Raw genomic sequence first — 14,601 nt, forward strand, 5'->3', positions numbered from 1 at the left:
GGAAGGAAAAACATGCTTAGTAAATATGATATTATAAACAAACAACTACAATGTAATGAAAATTATGCAAAAAAACCATGCATGAAATAGCAAAAATTGAATAAATTAAAAGATGAGTTTTTTGAACCCGTATCCTCTTTCCCATTTGACAGTTTTGCTCACAGGAACCTGAATTAACAAACTATTGCTTTCAACTACTATTTGTCCGTGTAAGCTAATGAATAAGGCTATTCGTCACACTCAATTCATGCTATTGAAAGGGTGTAAAAAGTTTATTGTGGGTAGTCCTATTCCACAGGGAGAAAGGAAGTAGTTCTAAAAATGTAATTGGCATGTTTTTTCTAAACTATCTTAGTTGTTAAATTCAGTTTTGCAGCTAGAGCATTAATTTGTCTTCTATCAATCTTGACGTTCTGTTCCTGTTTAAGTTCCTTTGAGAAATGTCTGTCCAAAGCTGAGGGTCTATAGGGTATATCTTTGAGATACTTCACTCCCGGCTGTTGATATGTTAAAGGATCCTGTGCATGCCTTCTGGGGTAGATTTGGTGCTTGACCAATCGAGTTGGAACTGATCGTCTAGTTTCCACCTGAAATGGCATACAATGTGTAGTCAATGTTATTGACGCTCTCATTTTTGCGTATAGTAACCTGCTCGTATAATTCAAACCCAACTCATAATATGCAAGGGCTGGCACTGGGGGAGAGGTATCCACTTTTTTTTGAAACTATAAAATCGGCCAGGTTGAGCATGAAAGAAGGAATTTATTTCTCCAATGAAGTATATCAATAGTAGCGCATCATTCTTCGACTTTATGCATCATTGTTCGACTTTATAACTTGGAAAATCATACTTTTTTGCATAGGTTGTTTTGAAAATAGTAAATTTAATAGTCTATTGTGTCTGCCTTACGTCTCTGGCTTGAACTATCAAAATTGGCAAATTATAATGTTGAAGGAATTTTGCATACAGCTAAAGGTATTGAATTTTGACCCAGGGTGTGTGAAGTACCTTTCATGATGTAATTGGCCTTTGAACTTTGTACTGATAGAAATTATGACGCAATGTGCGTGCGATAAGAAGGCAAATTACAAATTTGTTAAAATTTGATTATTCGATTCACTTTTTGAACTAAACTCCTCAGAAATCGGTTCTCTTATTTAATCGCTTGAAATGTTTGTTTGTTTGTTTCCTTACTTGCCGGTCATTCAGAACGAATAATTCTGTTATACTCAAAGATTGAGCTCTGGTTATATAACTTGAATAAATTGATTCGCAAGTGTCGTTAAATTGTACTTAAAGTTTCAACATGTGCATCAGAATTAAGTAGAATTTTACCATTTTCTTACAAAGAGTTTGCACACCAAAATTCATTCTTTTCGCTTTTACCGCAATAAAATAGTTTGCTAATTGTCATCAAATTTATGATTGTGAATAACAAGAATGCAAATAAGAACAGACCACTGATAAAAATTGTCATTATTTACTACCGTTGTCGATGGCCTTGCGGGTGGGGTATCACTGACATCATTGAGGAACTCTGAACAATTGAGGAGATAGTTCCGAACGACAGTGTTCGAGTCCCAACTGAGAAGGGCATCTTTGTTGCTCATTACAACAGTCCCATGAGATGCTCTCGGAACAACCAGGTTCTGTAATGTGACATCAGGTTCTGTCTGGGTGCAAATGGTGGCCATTAGGGGTTCGTCTAAATATTTCGAGACTGGTTGCAGTTAAGTCATTCGCCGAATCTTTAAGTATTATCCTACGCCTCTTTTGCATCTTTTTTGGTCTTTATAATTTGGGTCGTATCGATTTTTTGCGATGAATTATTAATTGCTCTCGAACGAAGATTAAAGCAATTATTGTAAACGTGTATTTTTATGCAATTTTTTGATGATTAGCTAATGCTTCAGTCTAGTACGCCGTAGATCGGTGATGTGAACCCTCCTGTTGTCGGAATTTTTCGCACTAGAAGAAATTTTCTGGGCTACAGCCCCAGCTGAATTATATTGCCCCACCTGTCGCTCGAGAGCAATTTGTTGGTTTGTTTAATAGCCGCGCTCATCTTCTCAGCGGGCAATTATAGCGCTCCTTTTTTTACGACTTGAAGAGGAGTATTGGTTTTCTCTCGGTTTTTTTTTACAGGAAGTAGATTTGTTCACGCGGCATTTTGACCTAAGAGCGAAAGTGAGAAAAGCTGTCTTGGTGAACAGATTTTCGCTAAGCGAGAAAAGTGTTTTGATCATGCGCTGCGTTTAGTGAATGACTTTTTGACTTTGAAAAGTAGTTTTTGACTGAAATGCACATATACATAACCGTTTTTAGCCGTTTTTTCGTCTAAGTGGCCCAAATTTTTTGCTTTTAATTTGGTTCCTTGTAGAAATAAATTTTATTCGATACTATATTGAAATGTCAACCTCAGAAAGTGATGCCATAGTGTTTTGCAGAGCCTGAAAATGTGTTTCAAGTTGAAAATTGGCACATAATTCTTGAATTTTTTGTTAATTTTTGGCTTTTTTCTTTTAATTTCTTCTTTTTTTTGGATCTTTTAACCGTTTTTTTATGTCAAAAATCAGTTAATATAGCAATTTCTCTCACTGAAAATTCCTATACTCAATGCCTCTTTCTACCTCGATGTAATTTTGTTCAATAAAATTGAACATATGCTAATCCGATTTTGGTAGTTTTTCGTTTGTATTTTGGTTGTAATTGCTAGAAATAGTTTTTTTGTGCAACATGAGGGACTTTAATTTCGCTTCAATAAAAATTCAATGATTTTTTGGCGTTAGGTTTTGAGAAAACAGTTAAATCTTTTTCATAAATGCAGTCTCAACTTAAAAGTTCTTTGACATTTTTTTGCAAAATGTTTCAATGTTTCTTATTTATGAATTCTGCTTTTTCCTATTTTTTGGTGTCATAAGGAGGATAGATTTTCGTATCGGATGACTAGTTATTTTTTCTCTGTCTTGAATACTGAACAATGAAATGTATTCGTTTTTCTTGAATTTTTTAAATTGATTTTAAACATTCAAAAATCAAGAAACTCCTTTTGTTACGGTGTTCCTTACATTGTGCCCATATTCTTCACATTCTAGTTATTATCATTCTAGCTTTGTCCTGGCACCCAATTTTCGGTATATTGATTTTTTCAGTTGTAAAAAATGAACGATTTCAGCTTTTTCTTAGATTTTTGTCATTTCTTTGGTGTGCAATTGATTTCATTCAACAAAAGGCAGTACTGAGATTTTGATAGCAAGCTTCTTCCAAAATTTCCACTTATGACTATCTACTGCAGCTTTCTTCCGGCCTTGGTGATAATTTAAACGATTTATTGCCTTTGAATATTCTTCTGCTGCTTATGTCTTTTCTATGATCAATTTTATTTTTGATTTAGTAAGAAATCATGTTGTCTAGCTTATGTACAAAGAGGAACAGTATGTGTTTGTTGTTTTTTGTCGTAATTGCAGTGATTAGAAGTGTAATTATGGTGTTTTCTGATTCTTAATTTTGAGCTTTCTTTTTTGAAAAGATTTAACTTAGTTTCTAAGATTATTATCTGCCGTTTGCTTTCGCAATCTTTTTCAGATTAGAATCATGAAATATTTGAGGGCTATTGATAACCTTGCCAGCTTTTTCAGTCTATCAGGTTTTTGACCACCTTAATTTTTTTTGGATTTTTTAACGTTACCAAACGTTTTCAATAATGTAAAATTTTGCTGCATTTTGTTTCTTTTGTTGACAGTGGTTTGTTTCACCAATATTTTGAGCAGACCTGGAGATGTAGTGAGTTAATGGTTCAATACAAAAGGTAGTGGCTTCCGCTGCAATTACGGTTTTGTTAGCGACGTTTTAACGCTTCGAGTCGCTTCCGGACTTCTTCCGGCTATGTTTTTTTTTACTTCGTCGAACTTTTTTTCGCTTTACCATTTTGCCGCTTTTTCGACGTTTTGCGTGAAATCTTTTTGACTTCTCTAGGCTAGTTTCTCGCTTCTCTTGTTCTGCTTAAAGTGAATTTGAACATCAGTTGCTCAGCAGAGCAATTCAAAATGAACAGAGTCAATATAAAAAATTGAAGTCAGAAATAGAAACGGGATAAACCTATAAAGCCCATTTTTAGATGCCTGGTACTTGAACTTTGTTCTCATAAGTTTTAGTTACTATCTATAGTGCTTATTGGCATTGATACTAGACCCTGTAGCCTCTCACTGAGAGACAGAAGTATATTCAACTACGAAATGCCATCAAAATAAATCGGGCTTAAAAAATGTTTTTGTACAAAAATCTTTTTTTTCAATATCGTCTATTCTTTCAATCCCAATCATGCTTATTGGAATCAACGGCGGCTATTTTCCGGCAATCTGCCGGGTATGTTTTTTGTTCAGAACTAACGTGGGCAAAGATACGTTCAATTAAGTGCTATTTTGAATAATTTTGAGTGAGCTAAATTCACTTAGATCCTATATGGTCTAGATTAAGGTAAAAATCTAAACCTTCGTTGCTGGTCAGCAATATTTTTGTGATAGTATCTAACTTGACAATGCGTGTTTTATCCATTTGGTCCATTTCGCATTTGGTTAAAGGGAATTGTCTTCATTTGCACAAAATATTTCAGCAGAAAATTTAAATTAAAACACGAAGGTTTTTGGTTTGGGGAATCTGATTAAGTTTTCAAATGATTATTTTGTGACCATATTCTACTGTGTGAGTCCCTTTTTAGATGTATTGTGATGCGTTTCGTAGAATCAAGGTTGTAAAACGGCACAAATGGTATTTTCTATTGTGATTAGGGCGCTGGTTCTGGTTTCGGAAAAAAAATCCACGGAAAAACCTACCTAATGTTAGACTGAAAAAAAACAACGCAATTATAGCCCCAGAGAAAAATTTCCTTGTGATCGTTCAGAGCTACGCATTTTGCGCATTCGGCCAATCCTAGAGGGGGAAATTATCACAAACCGAACAAATTATCACGATCGGAGATCAATTTAAACCTGGGAGTTTATTTCTGTGGAAGAATATTTCCTATTGGGATCAGACTTGGGGTTGTTTTCCATGTTTATTTCCTAGACCACGCTGGCTCAAATTGAGATGAATTTATTCTTCTCCAGAATAAAGCCTTAGCTAAAAGTTTCTAACCAATATGATTAGCTAACCAAGATGTTGCTAAACAATGTGACGCATCAATTTTGCAAAAGGTGTTCCAAATAACTGTTGAGAATAGCTGAGAAGGTTACTTGACATTTTTTTTCGTGTTCTGTTATAAACCTATGAGATTCAAAAACGCAAACCAAATCACGATAGATGCTCTTTGTCAGTCCACCTACAGCAGTTTTCTTTAAGTCCGATTGCTCAACTGCATTTAATTTTTTTTCTTTGCTGCAGTAACCAACTGTTATTTAGGAACAGTTTACCTTACCAAATGAAAACGAGTAACATTTCCTTAACGCTTAAATTGAAAAATTCTTGGTTTTATTTAATACGCAAGACTTATTGCAGAAAAGGCATTGCTGACACTTGATAGCTATTCTAAATTCGAAATAAGACTGATCTATCGTTTGGCGACTTGATGTTATTACTTGGTATGAAAGAGGCGTCTTTTTCGATTTCTCAAAACCCAACTGAAGGGGCGGCAAAATATTTTTGTTTTGTGGAAGGGTTTTTGCAAAACCTTTACTCGAGCGAAAAAGTGATGATCACTAAGTCGTGTAAGATAGTATGCAGGTTGTCATGCTAGTTTTATCAACAGAAATATTTCTTTTTTTGCTATCTTAAATTTTAGTTTTTTCATCAAATTTTGGGGTGATTAGTATCTAAAATATACCACTTCGCAATATTGCCTGAAATATTGCGTTTAACTGTTCAAGAGATTTTCTGATTCTTTTTTACTTAATGCTGATTTTTTTTCAAGAAACGAATAAAAATGCTTAAAATGTCTACAAAAGAGTGTTTTCAGGCACTGTCCCGGTGGGTTTCCTGAGTTCTGAGAATAAAATTCACACCAAAATTCCAATTCCATTAAAGGTTTGAATTTTTAGATGAAATTGAGTACTTTTTCACATTTTTTTGGAGGGACGTTGTTTGCCATAAGCTATGTTTTTTTTGTTCGTGTTTTAATGTGTATGGCAAACATTGATGTTTTTTAATTAGATGCTGTGAAGATCTCAGGAGATGGATTTTGCGTAGTTATTTACCTTATTCTATCAAAAAAAAACTGTCAAAGTGGTCATTCAAAGAAAGTTGAATTTCGATTAACCACGTTTCATTCTGAGAGCGGAACTCATTTTGTATATTACCATCGAAACGAGCTGAGTCCAATTTGGGGTTTCTGTGCTCCAGATGTGTGACTTCTTTTGGTGTTGTAACGACCATTCCATATCGAGACTTACTTCTCTGTGTCAAATACTGATTCATCATACGCTTTCTCTCCAAGTCTTTCTCGAATACTTCCATTGATGTCAAAACTCTATTCCGTCGCACTTTGTTCACCTTTGACAAGAAGTAGTTGTTTAAAAGGTAGTCAGTTTCAATAATATTGTCGGCTTTATTGGTAGAATCTTTTTGAGTTGTATATGCGTGAGAGGTTGCAGGAATTTTATGTTTGTAATCCATCAAAGTATCAATTGATGATAGCTCGCCGTTTCGTGATCTGAATTTTTGGTTCTCAGTTTTGGACAAACGGCAACTTTTTCGATTTGATTTGCGAGAAAATCGAGTGTAATCCATCTCTTTTTCGCGTGATTTGAGCATGCGGTAATGTTCAATAGAGTACGGCGCCATTATAGCGCCAAGATTGTTGTCGGTGCTGTCAAAAACCGGCGAGTTTTGGTCAAGAACCGGACTTTCCCGAGGCGAAGGCAATGCCATGTTACAGTGCAAGAAGCGGTGTGCTCAGTTTGAACAATTGTTAATTGTAAAACAATTTATCAATGGCCGAGCTCTAATCAAGTGCATATAATGTGTACCGTTCATTTAATTTAAAAGCCATGTTATAATTTTTACGGCTTCTCCAGTAACCACTTACAGCTAAATTGATATGTTTTATTTAACCAATATTAACGTAGTATTGTTGCAAATTTTTCAAAGATGAATAGTCACAAAAGATACATTATTGCTTAAGTAAACGGGACTTGAGGTCGATTTACGTATTTTCTGCTTGACTGAACAAATTTTGTGCTATCAAATGATTGAAAATTTTACAGTAATGAAAGCAGCACTGGTCAATAATCAATTAAACTGTCTCAGTATAAGTGTCAGCTCTATCCGGACTGTATTGTTGTTATGTCAAAAAAATTAATCCTTTATTTATCGAGGAGATTAAAAGGTACATTGTATTGGTGTTACGTCTAACGTATTAAACAATCGCTACCACGGCAACACCCGCAACGTTTCCTATAACGATCTTGAAATAATTTTATCCATCTTTATTCAAAATTGGTAAAATAGGAATTTCCGGCTAATTTTGCTCTAAATTTGATACCGATTGTTTTGAAAGGTTTTAGTGATTTTAAATGCAGTCCAGAAGTGAAGGTTTTAATGTGAGCTTTCATAAAACAGAGTGTATTTCATCATAAAGCAAAGTGAATGAGATATAATTTTTGTTAAAACAATAAAAAGTGTTCTTACTCTGTGAGTTTTCGAAAAACTTTCATTGTTATTTTTAACATTTAATTAACATGCACTGATGAGTTATTTATAATAGTTTGATTGGCTGACCATATACATGAAGGCTAAAGAACCATAAAAAGTAAATTGATTACAAGGTTTGAAGTAGTTCAATGAAACACAAAAAATAAACGATGATAAGTAATTGAAAAATGTTGACGATTATTGACTGATGTCATTTGTCATTGACTGAGAATAGCCAAGCCTCCGAATCAATTCTTCACATAGACTGCCAACAGTGACATCGTTGTCATTCCATTGTTTAATCATTGATTTTGAATGTTTTTTATCTGTTCGGTAGGGCGTCTCGAATGAGGAGTTTTGCGGTCCTGTCTTTCCCTTCTCGTCCTTGGGTTGCAGCATATTAGTTCGAATCCACTTCACCGCTGAATCTGGAAGTTGAATTTTCATAAGCTTAGCAAGCGATGAGATTTCTTTGGTAGGATTTGAAGCTATATCCTCATACTTAATCGTATTGACTCTTTCACCATGTTGTCCATCCAATAAAAATTCACCTGAAAAAAGTGGCAGTTGTGCTATAAGCTCTTTGTTAGGTTCTCGTTGGCTTTACCTGTATTAAAGAGTCGTAATTGCCGGGCACAACACGTCTCAGTGGTCGCATTTCCTGGCCAGGAAACTTTGTTCGTTCTAAAAATAAGGAAATTGTTGTATATTGAGCTTCAATGGTGAGCGATCTATACTGAACGGCAGAAGTAATTTAGCACCTCCTATTTTCACGAAGTGAAAATTCAATTTTTGAGGCAAGATTACTGAACTTAAAATCATATTTTGAAAACAACTTTCGCACCATTGATCCCCTACAAAGTCCACTCGTTTACCTATGATTTTCAGATAAAACGCAAAATTAACCCAGAAATTTCTCACAAATTGTGATATGTTTTAAAAACTCACGTGCACATTTTAAAATGCTTAAAGTCTGCAGTGCCAGAAGATAAAATGCCAGAAGTTCCTGCTTAGCCAGAAGTTAACTTCCGCTGACTTTCCTCATTTTAAAAGGTGCGCGTGTCGTGTTTTAAGCATGGTTACGTAAAGTCACTTCGAAATTCTGACTTAATATCTCGAACAGCTTTGCGGTTCTCGATAAATGCCAGAAGTTATCAGCAACTGCAAGCAGAGTTACGTAACCATTACTTCAGGTTTGTTCAACTATGGATAAGTTTGCACTTGTGTTAAACATTAGAGAGAGAAAAAATGTGAATAAATTGGATCTTGACTCCTTTCTGTTTACTGGAGTTCATCAAATTTACATTGAGATATATGATGAGCTAATTTTGCGTTTTATCTGAAGTTCATAGATAGGAGAGTGGACTAGTGTAGGCGATCAATGGTGTAAAAATTGTTTTAAAAATGTGATTTTAAGTTGAAGTAATATTGCCCAAAAAGAAATTTTTACTTCGTAAATCTAGGGGCTGCTAACCTAATTTTGCCATTCAGTATATTATTGACGGTGTCGTGGTTTTTGTAGTTTTGCTGTAACATTTTCAATCAAGAGCTTTTGTTCTCTTTGGGAGTAGTGATATTGAAATTGAAACGGTATTTGGTTTAATCTTTCATTCATTCATTCAGCTTTGCAACTGAAGTTCGTACGTGACGTCATTTGTTGCAAGGTTTTTAGGTCATTGGCGTAAATTCCTATCTTGAAAAGCGAATTGTCGCATTTTTCATTGGCATCTGTTAATTGAGAATTTTAGGTGAACTGAGGATGTGACACCTAAATGAATGTTGGAGGGTTCTTTATAATCATTTCAACCAGAAACAAACTTTGCGGCGAATTAGTTTAAGCTAGTGTTTTTAATCATGAATATTTTCATACCTAAGCTAACACGCTACAACAGTAGATTTCAGGCAATCGTTTACCTATATTTTTTCTTTAAAGTATTCGGCACAGTTACAGGGAAATTTTTACAGAAGTGTTTTCTCAACCTTTTGAAGTTTTGCATTCAGGTCATCCTCAATGTTCTGCCGTCTTCTTAACAGGAAGGGATTCATGCGCCCCCCCTCACCCTCCCCTCAAAGCTAAAGCTATCCTACCTGAGCCAGAGCTAGCTACTGGCGAAGCCAAACGCTCGCCAGTAGTTTGAGAGCAGTTCACGCGACGTCATTCGGTTATTTTTAAAGCCAATATTTGGCGGCTTGATACTGGCGGAAAGATAATAGTATCATTAAAAAGCCTTTGAAAAAAATCAATTGTTGACACCCTTTCAATTATTTGATTTCTCGTAGAAAATGTCTTTTTAATTGCTCTCGATCGAAGTTCATAGCAATTTTTAAACGTGTGTGTCTTTTTTTATGCAAAATTTTTGCTTGACGGTTTTGACTTTTGGAGTGACTTTTACGCCCTTGACTTTTTGCGTTCCGCGTGATCTAAAATTCTCTCTCAATCACAATTTCAAGCTGCTGAACTCAATTGGCGGTAATTTAATACTAAAAGTCAAATGAAAAGTGCGCCGAAACTGGTGCCATTTTTCACTTTAAATCTTAATAGTGGTATATCTTAACCTCTAATGTGGTTATTTGAAGCCCACTGTTGAACTTCTTAGTCCCATTTAGGCTCCCCCACCCCTCCCCCGACTGAAGCAGGTTGCAATTGATTAGAGCTCCCACTAGTCGTTGGAGAGCAATTCTTCCGACGTTTAGTCGGTTATGTTTTCTATTCTTTTCACGTTCCGAATACTCTTAAATACATTAAAAAAGAAAAATAACGACATGTTATATCGTGTCAAGTAGATTTTTTAAAAAGCGGTTTAGTGCATTTTTAATCTTATGTCCAAATTTTCTATACTTCGTGAAATGTGGGAATGGCCCACAGAAGCCATCTGCAATTGCAAGTAATCAGCAGTTGCAAAATTCGGAGATTGGTTTTAGGCATGTGAATTTTTAAAAAAAGACAACACAAATCAACATTTTTATGGATTTTCAATGGAAAGTATTTATTTAAAATGCTTAACATCAAATGCTTATACATACTTTTCCAAATAAAAAGATTTAATCTTTTGACTTTTTTGAATCATTGGGAGTGATTAATTGCTATCAAACGAGGTAAGACGTTAAAGGCAAGGGTGGATGGCATTAAGTGGCCGAGGAGCTCTCTTGGAGGGATACCCTTTTCTAGTCTCTAAGTATGCGATTCACCGAAACTGGTTTCAGGAGACATAAATTGATGGCGTGAAGAGCAGTTCTATATCCGTCTAAATAACCTCCACCCACCCGAACCCGCCTACGGCCACTCACTCACTCCCCCGACCACCATCCTTCTTCTAGCGATTTGTCCACCCTCCTTCACAGGGCCTCGTACCCGCCAACGGTTGAACACACCCTAATGCACGCTCTAGTGCTAGCGTTTCTAAGTCCCAGCTGGCCAGCACCGCAGTCAACGCTTTAACGGTTATGTTTGAGTTTGGTGGGCGAAATTAAGGCCGAGACAATTATGTTGGAAACGTGATTATATTTTTGGCCTACTCCAGCGTTTACAACCTTCATTCTCTGATTGTCAATTATTCTGTCTCTGTAATGTAATTTTTTGTAGGCTCTAGCTCTATCAAAGCAAAAGTATGTTATTTTTTATTTTGTAAGTCTGTTTTTCATTATTTATAATTTTTACGGAAAGTGTACTGGTCGTTAACCTATGTTTTTTTTACGAAAACTGGGTTTTAAAATTACAATATTGTAGATCAATTGCTGTTGGATATTTAATAATCAAACAAAATATTTTCGCTACCGCGAAGAGTTCTTTTAATCATTTCATTTCTTCTTATCGATAAGTCTTGAAAGTTGATGTGGTCAATTCAGACTGTGAGAAATTTTATGGAAAATTGAATATTTGTTTTTTATAGCTGCGAAACTGTAAGCTGAGCGGAGCTATATTGCTGTGATCTTGTTCTTTACAATCCAAGAATTGGATTGCATTGGTGCTGCCTTTTTTTATTTTCGAAGTTATTTCCACATCTTTTTTCCATGACTTTGAGCTTTCAAAACGGGATAAACAGGTACATCTCAGAAAGCATCAAGTTTCATTAGAGGCCCTTAGCTGCGTTAAGTAGTCCATTAAGTGATAAATTTACTAGGAAGGCCGTAATTCAAGGTTAAAAGATCTTTTTTTAGGAGTTTTTGAACCCAAAATGTTGCATATTTTAGCGTTTTTCGCCATTTCTCGAATTTTTGTTAAACCAGTCGAAAATTGAGGTTTTTAATAGTTTATAAAGGTCTTTTGGAAGACACGACTAATTTTTATGACGAATTTAAGAGCTATATGTTATGGTACTCCAAACATAAACACGCAAATTTATCCTAATTTCTAAAAATTTTTTGAAGTTTGTCTTTTCAAGTTTCAAAATTTGTCTTCTTTGAGTTTTCAGCCCTAGGTGTCAAGGAACTTCCAAGGTTTGATAATAGGTTACTTCATAGTTTCTATTGGTAATCGTTTTCAACATTTCAACATCACGAATTTCGTTGACAATTTTTAGGTTTCTCCAACCTCGAGGGCCAAGGAACCTCCTCTAGGGTTTGATAGTAGGTTACTGCGTAGCTTCTAGTGGCAATAAATTTTTTTAAAATTTTTTAATGTGACAAATTTTAACAGTTTTTGGGAACTGACAATTTTTCGGGATTTTTTGAAAATTTTTACCAGTGAGTTTTTCTTTCACCATAGGCCCAGGAATCTCCCCTAGGGTTTGATAATAAGTTCCTGCATAGTTGCTAAAAGCAATGGATTGGTTATCAATTTTTCAATAACACAAGTTTTAGCAATTTTTTGTGAAAGTTTAATTTTTTCAATTCTGAAAATCATTGTTGCAAGATGTTAAAATCACAAATCTTAGCAAGATTTTGTTAGAGTTTGAAATTGTTTTTTTAATCATTTGTTTGTCATTTTTTAAAGTTTAATGATCTTTACTGGCCAACGAATTTTTTTAGGTCTTGCAGATGGGTTACATGGCAGAACTCCACAGACCAAAAAATGGTTTTGAACACTAATATTTCTGCAAAATTTAGAAACTTTCTTTAAATTTTTCTTTCGTCAGTTTTTTTAAGCAGTTGTCATATTTCGCGATTTTATCTACCTTAAGTGGATAATAAATGTCTTTCAAATCTTGTGCCTTAGTTAATGAGTATATTGAATTGTGTTATATTTGGCCCTCAGGGTAAAAGCTTCAAGAGTTTTAGCAATTATTTTTTTTGTTTAGTTTGATTATTTTAGTTTTTCAACTTTTGATATTGTCTTTTTTACTGGGATTGTTCAATTGATCTGTTGGTCAGGTACATTAGTTTTCAGTTTTTCATTCGATTCTTTGGATTCTATTTCAGGAATTGTCGCGTTATGTTTTTGTTTAGTCGTCTGACGCTCTTTTTCGTTTTACATTTCTTCACAGCCAAGCTGACAAAATCAAAATTTTTGAATGAGTTCTTCCTCTCACTAACGGCATTTAAGCGCGTGACGTCATTTCTCACTGTCTTTAGCAAAAGTTTTAAGCTCATTTTCGTGATTTGATTTAGATCATACGTGACTTATCTCACTCAATAAAATGATTTTTGCACTTTAAATCTTTAGTTTAATTTGAATTAGTTTATCGTCAAAGGAACTCATATGTGTGATGAAGATCCCTAATAAAAAGGCTGCTGTGCAATGAATTTTAACAAGCTTTAGTAATTTATGGCTGAATGTTTTTTACATAGCTTTTGAGTGGCGTCGGTAACTTTTTCAACTTAATTCTATCTGTTTCTATCTCTATTATACGGCACGCCAGTCTTTTCTTTCGCAGCTATTCCGGTAACCTGACGGCGATGTTACTGTTTTTTTAAGGCGAAAAGAAAATGTTTTTTTTTTGCTTTTCTTTCTGTTCTTCCAAATTTGAACCTCCGGATGATTAAAACGCAGTAGAAAAATCTGATATTTAATTATTACTCAATATGTTGGAGTACCTCGTGATGTATTATGCCTCGTGTTGTGTTATGCATCTGCCTCTAGATCGTCTGAAATTGTAATCAAACGCTGAATTATTCGTCTGTGAACAGTAAAGGAGGTGAAATGCTTTCAGGACACATCGAAGATTTTTTATTTTTGCTAAGTATCTTAACCTTTCTGTGTGCATTTATTTGTGCGCCTTTATTATAATTGTTTTTTTAATGGTTAGATTTAAAACTCAAATTTTACATGTCTGCGTTTCAGGTCTAAGCAATCCCCGCGCCTTCTGTCATTGCATGCAAAATGACTCCTAAAATGAAATCCGTTCGCTTATATGGGCGTTCTGGTCTGATCTAAGTATCAACTTTAATAACATTATTTTTACGACCTGCTGTAGAAGGTGGCTCTGGGATCGCGGTGTAGTATAATAACAAAACTCTTCGTTTTTCCCTGCAGAAAGTGTTCCAGAAGACTTATCTGTTCCTGTGTGCTCATCAGCGGCAGTCGAATCACTTTGATCACTTTGAATTGAGACGTTTTGCACTGTTCCACCATTGCCTGCAATAGGTCTCATTCAGATGGTTTCGTTTCTGTGCACCACCCCCCCCCCCCCCCCCCCCCAAGGAACAGAAACGGAATCCCACAAACAAAGCACGTTTTGGCTGATATAAGGGGAAAAATCATGCTACTGTGATATGCTCTGAGGAATTTTTAGTCATTGAAAATTTAAAGGTTCACAAGAACCCAGACATCTAGAAATTTTTCGTTGGTTACCGTGGCTGACTGTTGGCGAAGTCAAGACCAAAACCTGTGACATGGGCTGCTGATAATTAGCGTTGTGTTTTTCATTCTTATTTTGATTGACCAATCTCTAGATGCGTGAACTGGCAACAAAAATCAACCAATTGAATTGCTTCGATAAACTTTTCTTTTAGCTATTTGAGTGCTCAATTTTTACGGAATACACTTGATTCTAGGATAGTTGCGTTCATCGACCTTATCTGCTATATTGTGACACATC

General features: G+C 35.1%; 1 protein-coding gene across 7 annotated transcripts in view; it reads right to left on the reverse strand.

Annotated features, from left to right (window-relative positions):
• Window positions 1-16: 16 nt before the first annotated feature.
• LOC142335397 (carbohydrate sulfotransferase 3-like) overlaps window positions 17-14,601 on the reverse strand; it is a 72,885-nt gene continuing 58,300 nt past the window's right edge. For 2 of the 7 annotated variants that reach the window (XM_075383890.1, XM_075383874.1), the window contains exons 2-6: window positions 13,969-14,138; window positions 8,232-8,308; window positions 6,292-8,175; window positions 1,489-1,706; window positions 17-587 (exon numbers count right to left, since the gene is read on the reverse strand). In XM_075383890.1, the coding sequence (XP_075240005.1) occupies window positions 342-587; window positions 1,489-1,706; window positions 6,292-6,862 (1,035 nt within the window). In that variant the 5' untranslated portion in view covers window positions 6,863-8,175; window positions 8,232-8,308; window positions 13,969-14,138 and the 3' untranslated portion in view covers window positions 17-341. Of the gene's footprint in view, window positions 588-1,488; window positions 1,707-6,291; window positions 8,309-13,597; window positions 13,681-13,968; window positions 14,139-14,601 lie in introns of those variants that run through there. The other 5 variants (XM_075383897.1, XM_075383913.1, XM_075383882.1 and 2 more) reach the window with 5 other exon arrangements.

This window comes from Convolutriloba macropyga, chromosome 1 (genome assembly GCF_964194025.1).
Source record: "Convolutriloba macropyga chromosome 1, txConMacr16.3, whole genome shotgun sequence".
In the NCBI taxonomy this organism is placed as follows: domain Eukaryota; kingdom Metazoa; phylum Xenacoelomorpha; order Acoela; family Convolutidae; genus Convolutriloba; species Convolutriloba macropyga.